Genomic DNA, 15,527 nt, shown 5'->3' with positions numbered 1-15,527 from the left:
TTGCAAGATGGCCTCAACTATTCCCTTACGGTGCCCGTAACAGACATCAATAATCGATCGCAGAATCTGTTTCCTGCGAGCCCAGATGCCACGTCATGTTGTTGGTGTTCTTGTCTTCCTCTCCATTCTCTCCTTCCTTCTCCTCTTCCCTCTCCTCCTCCTCTTCTCCCTCCCTGTCCTCCTCCTCCTTCATAAAATCCCTCTCAGTGGACTTCCCCAGTGGTGCAGTGGATAAGCATCTGCTTGCCGGTGCAGGGGACCTGGGTTGGATCCCTGGTCCGGGAAGACCCCAGATGCCGCAGAGCAACTACAGCGCTTTGCCGTAACTACCGAAGCCCGAGCTCCAGAGCCCGTGCTCTGCAACAAGAGAAGCCACCGCAGTGAGAAGCCCGTGCGCTGCAAGGAAGAGAAGCCCCCGCCGCTTACCGCAACTAGAGAAAGGCCACACACAGCAACGAAGACCTGTCGCCATCAAAAATAAATATTTAAAAACAAAACAGAAAAACCCTCTGAGCAACTATGACCATTGTCCCTTCCCACAGCCAGACGTTAGCAATAGATTTCAGCCATTCCGCCTCATTCACTGCCAGTCTGATCGTTACATTCACATGATGTCACATAGATGTGAGAGACGCCTGAAAACTGAATGGTCGGTCTTTTTCGCTTTAGTTTAATAGCCAGAGCCCAGATCCTCACTCAATCATGTAAAAACACTCTAGTAAGCGTAATCGCCCTGTTCCCAGATCCCACATCTCTGTCCCTTGTTTTGCGCTTTCCCGCATCTCATTTTCTACCTCTGCCCCACCCCCCCACCTCCTCACTCACTACACTCAAACTGCTGCTCTGTTCCTTGAACTCATCAAGCTCACTCCAGTCTCTGTCTTGCTGGTGCTGGAGTTCTCTTCCTTTCTTGAGCTTCTGTAGCTCTCCTCCTCACTTTGTTCAGTCTCAGCAAAAATGTCCTGTGATGGAGAGGGACGCGTGTCACCAGATCTACAAAAGACTTGGCGCCCACCTCTGAGGAGCGCTGTCTGAAGGCAGCCTTCAGCGGTCAAACCAGAATCAGGGATGTCCTCAGCTTCAGAGAGACCTCCCTTGCCCGAGCTCACGCCCTCCCCAGGACAGTCCATATCCAAGAATTGACCATGGGCAGATTTAAAGACCCAGCTGTTTCAACCCAAATGAGACAACTTGGAAGAGCTGGGTCAAGAGAGCCTGTGGACTCCGCTGAGATTGTTGACCTTGCACCATTATTCAGCTTCTCCCTCTGCTCAATCCTAGTTCCTTCCCAAGGATCGATCCCAAGGATACAGCTTGATAAACCTCCTTTGTGCTCTCCTCCACTCTCAGACAAGGGAGAAACCCTGGGAACCCAGCTGGAGACAGCTCGTCTCTAAGTGTCCTTTCTGACCTTTTCAGTAAATTAAGCCATCCTTGTGCCTTCCCTCCAATTCTCTTGGTATAACCACGCCTCTTCCTCAAAGTATTCATCCCAGTCTGAACTTCTCTTAAATGATCATTTTTGTCTTCTTCCCTCACATCAGACCATAAACTCCAAGAAAGTAAAGACTTTAAACTATCTCCAGGACCTAGAATAATCCCAGGCTCATAGTGCAAACATGCACTGTCCATTGGGGCTTCCCTGGAAGCTCAGCTGGTAAAGAATCCACCTTCCATGCAGGAGACCCCAGTTTGATTCCTGGATCAGCAAGATCCCCTGGAGAAGGGATAGGCTATCCACTCCAATATTCTTGCCTGGAGAATCCCATGGACGGAGGAGCCTGGCAGGCTACCATCCATAGGGTTGTGAAGAGTCAGACTTGACTGAAGTGACTTAGCACAGCCACATGGAGCTATTTAAATTTAACAAGTAATTCATAAAACCAATAATATGTTAAGAAAATGTTGTTAACTTACTGAAATTAAAATGATGCCCAGATTCTCACCTCACCATATCTAATACTCAATAGTGACACATAGCTGGTGGCTACCGTATTGGATGGTGCAGCAACTCTAGAGTATTTCCATCATCACCAGGAGATCCCATTGGCTTGTGGGGCTCTAGACTACAAGCTTCTTGAGGTCAAGTAACTTATCTTTGCTCTATTTCCATCACTTGGAACAGTGCCAGGCACATATCAGGGACTCAGAAGGTATTATGTTTGAGCAGGTGCAGGAATGATTGGATGGGTGAATTGATGAGTGTAGAGATGGGCTGTGATGGGTAAGACAGGAGGTTGAAGTCATCTGTTAAATGGGTTATGGACTATGTCACTTCTCTGCTCCGTACCCACCAAAGTCCTCAAAATAGCCTCTGAGAATGCATACTTGCATGAGTTGACTCCTGATCTACTCAGACCCCAAACCATCCACCCCTCTCCAGCCACCCTGGTCTCCTTGCAATTCCTCCAGAACTCCAGGTGCAATTCCTGCCTCAGGGCCTTTGCATTTGCACTTTGTCAAGTCTGAATTGCCCTTTCCCAGACATGCCCCCAGGGCTCCATAAACTCCCCAATGTGCGTACATAGAATGCAACCTCTCCCCACCTCCAGAATCTTCTCATCCTTCAACCCATTTCTGCTACTTTTGCTCCACATCTCATCACCTTCTAACATTCTAGATACGATTATATTTACTCATTTATTTTGTTCTATGTCTGTCTCCTCATATTATAATGGAAGCTTCTTGAGTCTAGAGTTGGGGGCTATTTTATTCACTGCTATAGCTTCATTTTTCCTCATGCTTGGAAAAATGTCTGACATATAGCAGGCACCTCAGACGTTGCTGCTGAATAAATTAAAGGTGGAGGGAGGACAGAAGGAAAGGAAGAAAAGGAAAGGAAGGAATGAAGAAATTAAAGAGAAAAACATAAAATAGTCGGGATAGTGAAGAATGGCAAAACAACATGGCCACAGAGAAGTTAGGGAACATTTTTCTGATTCCATTTTTTAAAATTTAAATTAAAATTTTCTAACAGGAGGCTATTGAACTAGGTGAACCATCCTCCAGGTCTATACTTAGGACTTTAAAGGTGAAAAAGAGGGACTTCCCGGGTGGATAAGGGGGCGTCCCAGGTGGCTCAGTGGTAAAAAGAAATCTGTCTCCCAATGCAGGAGACTCAGGAGACTCCTGTTCGAACCCTCAGTTGGGAAGATCCCCTGGAGAAGGAAATAGCAACCCACTCCAGTATTCTCACCTGTAAAATCCCATGGACAGAGAAGCCTGGCGGGCTACAGTCCATTGGGGCGCAAAGAACTGGACACGACTGAAGCGACTGAACACACACACAGAGGATAGGACTCCACGCTCCCAGTGCAGGGGACCCAGGTTCGATCCCCAGTCAGGAAACCAGATCCCACACGCTGCAACTAAAGATCTTTCGTGCCTCAACTAAGACCTGGCTCAGCCAATTAATTAAGAATAAATAATTGAAGAAGGTTTCAAATGAACTTTTTATTTGAAGGACCTTGGGGTTACCAAAGGCAGAGGTAAGGAGGAATATATCTTTCCAATCTCTAACGCAGATCAGGGTCAGGGTATGAGGGAGAGAACTGATTTCCAGTCTAACAGAGGGACAATCTCTGTACGGCCCAGGGCAGACGGATGCGGAGGCAGGGGGCTTCCAGGAATGGCTTCCTGGTGACCCGGCTGAGCCAAGGATTTGGAGGTGTCCATCCTCTCTCTCTTTGCATGATGTCGTTTCGAGGGGAGCTAATCCCCTGGGGGATCAGCTTGCTCTAAACCTTGATAATCCAGATTTGTGATTTAATTCGGTGACCGGAGTATCTGACACAAGGAGAAGGAAGTCGGGGGCTAGAGAGATGAAAAGATACTGTGCTTCCAGGAAATCAAGTTGGGGGGTGGGTAGGTTCACGCGGATGCCTCTTTAATTAACCCTTTCCAAACCCAGTCTCATCAAGAACCCTGTTTCTAGCCTCATGATAGACAAGCCTTCTTCAACCGAGAGGAAAAAACTGAGGGGATTCAAGGCAGCTGAAGCAAGGAGGGGGAAAGGTAGACGCTGTGTTGAATTTTCTGAGTCAAACAGGAGAAAACACTATTTTCACCCAGAGGAAGTTGGGGAAGAGACCCTCCCAGGTTGGAAGGATTTAGGATTACGAGTTGAAAGATGTCATTAGTCTTTCTTTGGGATTTGGGGGAGTGGCAAGGAGACACCAGTACTGTTCACACAGACCTCTTCCTCCTTAATCTAGTTCCAGGGATGTAACACCACCCCATCTGGCCACAGCTATCGTTTCTAGGCTACCCTCAATCCATAGCACTGCAATACCGGTCTCCACCCATCCGCCCACCCTCTCTCTCTGGAGGGCCCATGGGGTACGTGGTTCTCCCCTCCACCACGACTTGATCCACGTTGAACAGGTGGAGAGAGGCTGGGGATCCCAGGACCTCCTCAACGAGACATCATCTTCACAAACTCTGCAGAAACAAAATTTATGGTGAGGCAGAATAGGTATTTGTGTGGGTTTTTTTTTTTAATTGTTGAAGTATAGTTGATTTATGGAGAAGGTCATGGCAGCCCTCTCCAGTATTCGTGCCTGGAGAACCCCCATGAGCAGAGGAGCCTGGCAGGCTCCTGCCCATGGGGTCACAAAGGGTCAGACACAAGTGAAGCGACTGAGCTCGCACACACGCAGGTGATTGACAATGTTGTTAGTTTCGGGTGTACAGCAAGGTGATTCAACTATACACACAAATATATTCATTCTTTTTCAGATTCTTTACCCATACAGGTTATTACAGAATACTGAGTTCCCTGTGCTCAACAGTAGGCCCTTATTGTTGATCTCTTTCATATAGATTATATATATTAGTGTGTGTGTTAATCCCAAGCTCCTAATTTACCCCTCCCTCACTAACTGAGGCACCTGTTTGTAAGAGCAGCTGTCATTAATTTTTTCAGCCCTTACTACATGTCAGAAACCACAAGATCTTTGGGAAATTAACGACTTGATCCCTCTACACCTTGATTTCTGCTCTTTACCTTATAAGATCTTTCAGATGGTTTAACAATATAATGCTTAGAAGACACAGTCAGAATTCAATAATTAGTCATTGTGAGTCTCTGATTTCATCTTTTCAGCCAATCTGGGGGAGTTAAATACCATTTTACAGATAAGCAAGCTGAGGCTGGTGAGGGTGGCCAGTGTGCCTAAGATCGTGTAGATGGCGAATGGAAAACCCTGGAAAGGACCCAGGTTGTACTTGATTTTGCTGTGACTCAATGTCAGGTGAACTTATTGGTCCCACCCAGGTCTCAAGGCTCATCTGTCCTTCTCTTGCCTGTAGTTGACCCAAGGGTCAGGTTCCTCAAGAATTCTACCTCTTCCAGATTTTTCATTGATGTCTACTATGCGGCATCATGGATGCATTTGAATATCAAACTAAGAATTTTAGACTTTTGCCTTATAGACAGCAGTCAGATGCTGAAACTTTTGCACCAGAGAATGTTACAATGAGACCCTGGCATGCCCTATTTGCATCTCCCACAGAAACGACCCCCATCCCTTCCTCTCAAGACTCCAATCTTTCTCATTTATTCAATCACTCAACGTGTGTATGTCCTCAGTCACTCAGTTGTGACGGGCTCTTTCGCGACACCATGGACTGGAGCCCAGCAGGCTCCTCTGGCAAGAATTTTCCAGGCAAGAATACTGGAGCAGCTTGCCTTCTCCTCCTCCAGGAGTCTTCCTGACCCAGGGATAAAACCTGCATCTGCTGCATTGGCAGGCGGGTTCTTTACCACTAGGGCCACCTGGAAAGCCCAATCACTCAATACACGTGTTGAACTCTGTGCTAGGAACTGGGGGTATAACGATGAACCATTTCGTCTGTGGCCTCAGAAGGAAACAGGTAGTTTGGGAACGCATGTACACCTGTGGTGGATTCATGTCAATCTATGCCAAAACCAATACAGAATTGTAAAGTAAAAATTAAAAATAAATAAATAAATTTAAAAAAAAAAAAAAGAAGGAAACAGGTAATCAACGATTGGAAGCTATCATGATGTCATGTGTCAGCATCACCGCAGAGGCGGCTGTGGGTGTTATGGGAGCTCAGGGATGCTGAGCCTGGCAAGAAAGATGGGGAGGGGGGCACCATCTAGGGGCATAACTGAGGCTTAACCAGTGAAAAGATGAAGGCTGCTCCAGACAGCACACAAGCAGAGGAGTTTGTAGTGCACAATTTCTTTTAGCTTTTCGCTAAGACTTTGGGAGAAAGGTGTCATCCTTACCCCCATTTTGCAGATGTGAAATCTAACATTGAAAGAGAGAAAGTGCCTGGGATAAGGCCACATCATTAGTAAAAGACGACCCTGAACTTGAACCCCATGAATCTGACCCCCGCGTCCCAGCAACTAACTAGTCCACTCTCCTTTGGATGGGAGTTTCTGTTCCTAGGACAGAGGTGCCCAGGGAACAAGGAAGGGATGGGAAAGGTAGAGTCAGAATCAGCTTCTGGACAGGGTGTTCCAAGGAGTGGCCAAGTGCAGATATTAAAACAAGGAGAGGTGAGAGGCATGAGCTTTTAGAAATGACATGGGCAGAAAGTGAGGCAACAAACAGTTCCAAAATCTAACCCTGCCTCTTCCAACTTCAAACTGAGGGAGAATAAGAAGGAATGGCCAACTTGGAAAAAAAAAATCACCCTGGGGAGATAGGGGTGTCTGTCCCCACACAGCTTCACCTTCAAAGTCGACGGTGCCGTCTCCATTAATGTCGGCTTCCTGGACCACCTCGGATATCTCCTGGGATGTGAGCTTGTCTCCCAGGAGCCTCTGCATGGCCTGCTGCAGCTCCCTCAGCGTGATCTCCCCGTCCCCGTTGGCATCAAACTGAAGCGGAGCACAGGGAACAATATTAACCACAACCACAATAATACTACAGTGTTTATTCATCACTTCCTGTGAGTCAAGAACTCAGCTAAAGATAAACAGCAAGGATCTACTGTACAGCACAAGAACTATACTCAATATCTTGTAATAACCTATAATGGAAGAGAATGTTTTTAAAAAGAATATATATATACATATATTTGTATAATGTGGCTCAGATGGTAAAGAATCTACCTGAGGTTCAGGAGACCCAGGTTCGATCCCTGGGGCGAGAAGATCCCCTGGAGAAGAGCATGGCTACCCACTCCAGTATTCTTGTCTGGGAAATCCCATGGACAGAGGAGCCTGATGGGTTACAGTCCATGGGGTCGCAAAGAGTCAGACATCACTGAGCAACAAACACACTCTAACTGAATGACTTGACTGTTCACAGAAACTAACACAACATTGCAAATCAATGATACTGCAATAAAAATTTTTTAAGAGAGAGATAGGCGTTTCCTGGTGGTTCCAGGGATTAGGACTTGGTGCTTGGGGCTCAATCCCTGCTGGAGGAACTAAGATCCCTCAACTTGTGGCCAAAAAAAAAAAAAAAACCAGTTAAGAGGTTTGGTACATCATCTGCTAAATGTCAGCTCCTTAAAGGCAGGTTCAAGGACTCTTGTTCCCTGTTCCATGCTTACCCCTTGGGATGCTGCACACCTTTTTTAAAAAAAAATTTGGCTACACCGCACTGCCTGCAGGACTTGGGTTCCCCGACCAGAGATCGAACCTGCGCTGCCGGCAGTGGAAGCGCGGAGTAATAACCACCGGACCACCAGCGAAGTCCCTGCACACCTTTAACCTACTACAAAGTCTTAGAATGTCAGTTCTATGTCCAGACATGTCTGGGAGCCAACTGTCTTCCGGCTACACCGATGCTAATGGGGTTCAAACTACAACGCTCTCCTGCCTGGATCATGGCTGACAGCGTCCTGTCTGGTTCCAGCTACCGCTGTGGTCCTACATAATCTGTTCTCCACCCGTCAGAATTTGACATTCAAGTTCTTTTAAAACACCTGTCATGGACTTCCCTGGCGATCCCGTGGTTAGGACGCCACTCTTCCACTGCAGGGGGCGTGAGTTCGATCCCCAGTCAGGCACTAAGAGCCCATGTGCCACGTGGTGTGGCCAAAAAAATAATGAAAATTATTAAAAACAAGAAACACCACTGGTCTAGTCCCTCCCTAGCTTAAAGTCCTCCAGTGGCTTCCTATCCCACTCAGAGGAAAATCCTGCCCCCGCTCCACAACAGGCACGCTCCTATGGGGTGGGGACCTGCCTTCAGTACCGCTGAGACTTTATCTCAGCCTCCTCTCTCTCTGGCTCATGCCTCTCCAAATAGGACAGGCTTCTTGCTCGTCCTCAGACACGCCCTCCTGCCTTCCAGCGTCCCTACCTGCTGCTTCCTAATCCTGGGATACGATTTTCCCTAGAGCAGTGCACTGTCCGGAAGAAATACGGGAACCCCGCTGGTAATTTCAAATTCTTCTAGCAGCCGTTCCCCCACCACACACATTTTAAGGGAACAAGTGGAATTAATTTTTTATAATTGAATTTACTTTAAAATACCATTTCAGCATGTAATCAACTTTAAAAGTATTAACAGGGCCTTCCCGGGTGGTCTAGTGGTTAAGACACTGAGCTCCTACTGCAGGGGGCCTGGGTTTGAGCCCTGGCTGGAAACTAAGATCCCACTGCCCCACAGAATGGCCAAGTAAAATAAATAAAACATCTTTTAAATTTTATTAATGAGCTATTTTACATTCTTGTTTGTTTGTTTTTTTTTTCTGGGAATAAAGCATTTTATTAATGGGCTTCAGAGGAGGAGCGAAGGGCTGGGAGGACAATGAGATCAGACGTTTTTCTCCCATTTGAAATCTCTCCGGCTTCATAGTTGCTGAAAAGCTGTTATATTCTTTCAGTGCTGTATTTCATAAGACTTAGTATAATACCATACTGAATACTATGTCCTTAGCATGGCTAGTTAACACACCCAGCCCCCAAGGACACTTAAGCTAAAACGCTAAACCTTAATCCAGCATGTATCTTACAGTCAGAGCACACCTCAATTCAGACACTGAATGTTGCAAGAAATACCTGATTTGTGTTTAAGTTTGGTAAAATTCATAGTTGAGAAGGTAGGTTGGCACACCCAGTTGTTCCAAATCGAAGTTTTCCAATAATTGCTATGAGTATTCATTTTCAGATTTAAATGAACTAAAATTATATTCCATTGAATAAAAATAGAAATGAAGAAATTAACCAAAAGTAAAGACAATTATATATATATGTATGTGGACATATTGCAAGTCTCATTCATTGACAGGTGGGTTCTTTACCACTGAGCCACTAGGGTTTTGTTCCCCATTAATGACTAATCATAGACCCCTGGGGTCTCCTTCCATTACCTCCAACATTAGGAAACTCACTTCCTTGAAGGCATCTCGCATCTCCTGGACACCAATCATCCCAGCCGTTTCTGCAAGCAATTTGGGGGTCATCAGCTCCACAAAGTCGTCAAAATCTACACGGCCACCCACTGGGGACAGAAGAGGCAGGTCTGGTGAGACTTATACACCCCTAACCTTCCATTCCCTCACTTTGCCCTTCGACTCTGTTCAATAAATCTGCTCCAATCTTTCCGCCTTCTAAGAGCTCCCTCTTTCAGCCAACTCAAGCCCTCTTGTTCTTCTCATCTGAACAGGAGCGAGACTTACAGTGGAAGTAAATAACTGTTGATGTGACCTTAGGAAAAATCTCTTAATTGGTTCAGATCTACGCTCCCTCATCTGCAGATCTGGAGAAGAGACAGTATGAATTAAATGAGCACCAAATCCCTTCCAGAGGTGAATCTCCTTGAATTCAGTGTTGTTTACTCAGGAACATGCTCAGAGGCAAACCCAGGAGCAATCTTATCAATCACAAAATCAACTCTAGTCTCCATCTAAAGACCCATCTTTTTTGATACATTATTCAGCAACATTAGGCTCCAACTCCAAGTGTGTTTTCAGCATCAAATACAGGTCCAATCCTGCACTCCACTGATGAATCTAAGTGGAGATAGCAATGACCTATATTGAATAAGCATTTACTGGAGGCTAAGCCTTTACCTGTATTAACATCTTTATCCCTTCCTTTCTACAGTCTCACTAGGTAAGGAGTGATAACATCTTCACTGCGTGGATGGGGAAACTGAGATTCAAGAGTGGGGGCTAACTCCGCTTCTCATAATGACTACAACTAGTAAACGACAGAACTGGAACTTGAACCCAAATCTATCTTAAAAATCACCCTTTTAGCCACTTCAAATGCTGCCTCCCTAAGTACAGTCTGAGCTGTTTTCTTCCAGACGTCTAGCCCTGCTTCCCTCCTCCCCATCTCCAACTCTACTCTCAACCTCCATATCCTTCCTAACTTCACTCTTAACCCTCCCCCAAAGCCCGGTCATTCCTCCCACCCCCAAGCCTCACAGTTCATCCGAATCTGCTGGCCCAGTTCAATCAGTTCCATCTCCGTGGGCATGTAACCCATTGTCCTCATGAGATTCCCCAAATCCTTACAAGAGATGAACCCATCTCGGTCCTTGTCAAACTCAAGAAATGCTTCCCGGAGCTCTGAAAGTTAAAAGACAAGAACTTTGGGGCAACTTGAAACAGTCTCTGGGGGAAAGGAGCATCTCTTGAAACTGTCAATGAGGCACCAACTCAAGACTCCTCAAAAAAAAAAAAAATTATAAAAATGTCCAAAAGGAGAGATATATGAAGTGTGTTAGCAAGAGGAATAATTCTCGAGACCACCAAATGATAGCACTGAAGTCCTTCACATTGTTGGGTGAAGTAATGAGAAACTTCAAAACCACCAAGAAAAAAAAAAAAAAGAAAGAACAATTTTGGACTTATCCTTAAAACTCAGGGATCATTCATGGGTCTCTGAGACATTTGGGGGTCAGGATGGCTTCTGAACACTTTGGAAGTACTTAAACTGCCACAAAATCACAGTTGAGTGGGAAGAGAGAGTGATGTAAAATTTTTGTGTCGAGGGATTTATGCTGAAATGTACAAAGGAACAGAGGGCAGGTGAATGGGTGGATGGTGATATGGGGATGTCTGGGGGAGAAAATGTTACCTTCAATCTCATCTGGTCCCAGTGGTCTTTCCTAGAAAGGAATGCGGGGGGTGGGGGCAGGATTTGGAAAGAGAATCAAGAGATCCACGTTCACTTCTCCAAACTCGTCTCATCCTCGTCCTTTCCTGGTCCTTTCCCCTTCTCCCTCCCCTCCACCCTTCTCACCTTCCTTCTCCCACCTCCTGACTCCCCTTCCCTGGCTATTTGCTCCTCCCACCCCTCGAGCCTTCTCATTTCCTCTCTCCTATCCGTGAACCTTGGTCTCTCTTCTCCTGCCTTTCCCCAGCGGACATTGTGCCAAAACAGATCCTGGAGGGCATGGAATCCAGTCTCCTCCTCCAGGTGAGGAAAAGTCAGACTTAGAATCAGTTAACATATTCAGAGTGCTAACTGTGCCGGCTTCCACAATCATTTCATTTAAACTTCAGAACCACCCTGTGAGGTCGAGCCAAATACCATTCCCATCTTACTTAAGAGAAAGCTGAGGAACAGAGAGGTTAAGGAGCCTGTCTGAGGTCACACAGCTCATAAGTGGCCGGGTGAGAATCCCTTGGTGTAAGAGCTGTGTTCAGTGGCTCCCAGGCAGGATGAACACTGCCAGCATGACCAATTTCTGAAACCCTTTCATATTGCCACTAGCCACACCAGGACATACCTGAAGGGTCAGGCTTGAGCACGTAGCACCTCCCCAGGAAAATTCCATCAAGCCCTGGCCTCTTTCACCCCCCATACCTCCCTTTACCCTTGGAGACTTTTTCCCACCTTCTCTTTTTTAGTATCCCCTTCCCCCCTCTAGTTGGGGCTTTCCTGGCAGCTCAGAAGGTAATCTGCCTGCAATGCAGGAGACCCAGGTTCAATCCCTGGGTCAGGAAGATCCTCTGGAGAAGAGAACGGCAACCCACTCCAGTATTCCTGTCTGGAGAATTCCATGGACAGAGGAGCCTGGCGGGCTACAGTTCATGGGTCACAAAGAGTCAGACATGACGGAGCAATTAATACTTTCACTTTTCCCCTAGTTAGTTAGTCTTAAAGACTAACAGTGAAAAGCATGCCCATTGGAATCAAACGGTTCTGGCCCTGCCACTTACTAATTGTCAAAGCTTAAAGCAATGGGCTTCATGGCTCACAGCCTTACCTTCCACATCTATAAAATGGGAATGAAGGTGTTACGGACCTCATGAGTCATTGACTGTGAGGATTAAATAATATCAAGAATGCAAAACCCTTTGCACAAGTCTGGGCACACAGCAATGACTTAAGTGGCAACTAGACTTCCCTGGTGACCCAGCGGCTAAGACTCCGTGCTGTTGGTACATGGGGGCCAGGTTCGATCCCTGGTCAGGGAACTAGATCCCTCATGCTACAACTAAGACCCAGTACCAATTAAAAAATAATAAATGGCAGCTACTGTTATCCCCACCACCACCACCGTCACTGGCATCACTGTGGGTGTCCGTAGAAAAGAATGATGTTGGTCAACAATGACGTCACCCCAGTTCCCCTTTTCTTGGTCTCCTCTTTCATCTTCCACCTTCCAGTCCTGACTTCTGAGTTCATCCTCCCCTCCCTGACCCACGTGTCCCCACCATGCTCCCTGGGATTCTTTAACCTTCTCAGGTCATGCTCTACCCCGCTCTCCCCACTTCCACCTACCGGTCACAGCCCTTCTCTTCTCTGCATCCCAGCTCCCTTCGCCTTTCCGACCGTCCTTCCCCATTGCCCCCAGCCTCACCCGCTGTTTCTCCGCGATGCCTTTTCTTAGGAAGATGCAGGCAGGACCCATGGGAAACTGCATGGAGGGTGTCATGGTGGAACTCATCAGGCTCCAATCTCAAGATGCCGCACCCCCCCCGCCGACGTCAGGTCTCCCTTTGCTTGTTCAGCCTCCTTTGCTTCTCCGCCAGCCCTCGGCCAACTCCGCCTGCCTCTCCCCCGGTCACCCTGGCTCCCTTGGGGCTGTGACAGCTGGGTGGGAAATCTCTTCTCAAGTTGGGGAGGGATCACAGCTGTTCCTGCCTCCCCATCTGGCTTGAGGGAGACTGGAGGGTGGGGGGGAGCCAGTGTCAGGCTCTGGCCTTTTATCCCCAGAATAGAATTGGAAGGATAGTTTCAAAAACGAGGATTAGAGCGGAGGGCATCCATTCATACAACGTTCCAACAGGCACGTGGTGTGATCGGCCTAAGCCTGGTCTCTGCTGGCCTTTGTGCAAGTGAAGATGGAGAGGACACGGCCCCTGGCTTCCAGGAGCTCTGGAGTAAATGAGCAGAATGCGAACATCACGTGACAACCTGACTTTGGGAATAGGCATGTAGAGTGGCTGGTTCAGTCGCCAAGTCATGTCCGACTCTTCGAGACCCCCATGGACTGCAGCACACCAGGCTTCCCTGTCCCTCACCATCTCCCAGAGTTTGCCCAAGTTCATGTCCGTTGAATCGGTGATGCCATCCAATCATCTCATCCTCTGTTGCCCTCTTCACCTTCTGCCCTCAACCTTTCCCAGCACCAGGGTCTTTTCCAGTGAGCCAGGAGGGTGGTGTTTGCCCTTCCTCTGCTCATTTCTTCCCTTCCCTTCCTTTTTCCCTGAACATGTCAGGGCAGGAGGGGCAAGGTAGGCATCCACACTGATGTGGGTAGTCAGAGGCCACAGTGAAGCGATAAAGAGACTTCCCTGGTAGGGGAATTTAAGACTCTGTGCTTCCACTGCAGGGGGCGCAGGTTCAATCCCTGGTTGGGGAACTAAGATCCCAAGTGCCACGTGGTGTAGACAAAAAAAAAAAAAAGTGGGTGGGTTTGGAGGCAATAAGGGTTGCGTGGCCCAGAGTGTTGGGGCCTGGGAAGTTGAGGATGAACCCACGGAAGAGCAGCCTGGTACGGGATACTGGAGCATGAACTGGGTGACGAGGTTTATCTACACGCGGGTATCACATCATCTAGGTAAGGGGTTGCACTGTGAGCAGAGTGAAGATATCCACTCATGGAGGTGGCGTGGTGTAGGGTGTTGAAGCCAGATCATGGCGAGAAAGGTGTCCCCACAGGAGCAGATAGCAAAGGAGAAGAGAGATTGGTTACACATGGGATTATACTAAGGATAAAGGGAATCGGGTTTCTCGCTGCTGGAAAAGAGAGTTTTTAATACAGAAAGGGGAAAAGTTAGAACAAGCTCTGTAGTGCTGGATTGGAACTGGAGACACTGTTTATACATTCATGGACTTCAATATATAGGGAGGGATACACAAATAAACGGGCTTCCCAGGTGGCACACTAGTGGTAAAAAGTGCCTGCGTTCCAAAGCAGAAGATGTAAGAGATTCAGTTACAATCCCTGGGTCAGGAAGATCCCCCTGGAGGAGGGCACCACAACTCACTCCAGTAATCTTGCCTGGAGAATCCCCACAGAGGAGCCTGGTGGGCAAAAGTCTATGGGGTCGCAGAGAGTCGCATACGACTGAAGCAACTCAGCACGCACGCACACATACAAATAAACACAGACATCACTGTGTGTGTAGGGACTCGGGAACATATATTCTCTAGCTAAGAGGACGCACCATAGTATTAATGGACACCTCTAGCTTCCAGACTTTGACCAATCTTCACCAAACAGCAACCAAGACTCCTGGAAGCAATGGCTGATTTCAGGTCTGGAGCAAGACAAGTATAAGATGAGCCTAAAATGTATGTCTTCTCGTGCCATAAAGCAGGAATGTACTCAGAGTTATGGGGGCATGCCAACAGAACACAAGGGTTCCCTGGTGGCTCAGTGGTAAAGAAACCGCCTGCCAATGCAGGACACCCAGGTTCCATCCTGATTGGAGAAGGAAATGGCAGTCTACTCCAGTATCCTTGCCTGGAGAATCCCACGGACAGACGAGCTTGGTGGACTACAGTCCATGGGGTCTCAAAAGAGCTGGACACGACTTGGCAACTAAACAACAACAAAAGCTTGAAGAAGCTCCACTGGCCATTTGATGGGCAATTTGAAAATCAAAATAATAACAAACTATATCAGATAAATAGGGAACCGGGAGTCGGTACAAATATCAAAAGTATGATAATACATAGATAGCTTAAAGCACCTCCACTCAAAATACTGGTCTTCCCAGGTGGCACTAGGGGTAAAGAACCCTTCTGCCAGGGCAGGAGACAAAGAGACACAGGTTTGATCCCTGGGTTGGGACGATCCCCTGGAGGAGGGCATGGCAAGCCACTCCAGTATTCTTGCCTGGAGAATCCCCATGGACAGAGAAGCCTGGCGGGCCATAGTCCATTAGGGTAGCAGAGAGTCAGATGTGACTGAAGCGACTTACCACACATACACGTACAAAATACTAATTTCAAGAGAGTCACTTTATAATGGGGAAACCCCGTAGATACTTTCTTAAATAGTTAAGATGAAGGTCATCAGTAATGTAGCAAACCAAAATGATGCATTCCAACTTATATACGATTATGATGAGCTTTTGTTCCTTCAAACCTCCCTGACTGCCCTCCCGCCGACTCTCCCCAG

General features: G+C 47.3%; 1 protein-coding gene across 1 annotated transcript; it reads right to left on the bottom strand.

Annotated features, from left to right (window-relative positions):
* Positions 1-6,007: 6,007 nt before the first annotated feature.
* On the bottom strand, positions 6,008-13,218 carry CABP5 (calcium binding protein 5). The gene is made up of 5 exons (XM_040252413.1): positions 12,756-13,218; positions 11,024-11,054; positions 10,369-10,512; positions 9,328-9,437; positions 6,008-6,856 (listed from the first exon to the last, which is right to left on the bottom strand). Exons 1-5 carry the CDS (start codon positions 12,840-12,842, stop codon positions 6,518-6,520), a joined length of 711 nt encoding a protein of 236 aa, XP_040108347.1. The 5' UTR covers positions 12,843-13,218; the 3' UTR covers positions 6,008-6,517.
* Positions 13,219-15,527: the final 2,309 nt, after the last annotated feature.

This window comes from Oryx dammah, unplaced genomic scaffold (genome assembly GCF_014754425.2).
Source record: "Oryx dammah isolate SB20612 unplaced genomic scaffold, SCBI_Odam_1.1 HiC_scaffold_13, whole genome shotgun sequence".
In the NCBI taxonomy this organism is placed as follows: domain Eukaryota; kingdom Metazoa; phylum Chordata; class Mammalia; order Artiodactyla; family Bovidae; genus Oryx; species Oryx dammah.
The sequence above is the reverse complement of the archived record's forward strand: the minus strand, read 5'-3'. Positions and strand labels throughout refer to the sequence as shown.

What these genes read in the sequence shown, in the direction of transcription:
- CABP5 (XM_040252413.1), bottom strand. Translation starts at nt 12,842, where the DNA reads ATGAGTTCCACCATGACACCCTCCATGCAGTTTCCCATGGGTCCTGCC. An exon ending in CCAGCAGATTCGGATGAACT is followed by an intron (nt 9,438 to 10,368) that starts GTGAGGCTTGGG and finishes TTCTGTCCCCAG; the next exon opens with TGGGTGGCCGTGTAGATTTT. An exon ending in TGCGAGATGCCTTCAAGGAA is followed by an intron (nt 6,857 to 9,327) that starts GTGAGTTTCCTA and finishes GCTCCGCTTCAG; the next exon opens with TTTGATGCCAACGGGGACGG.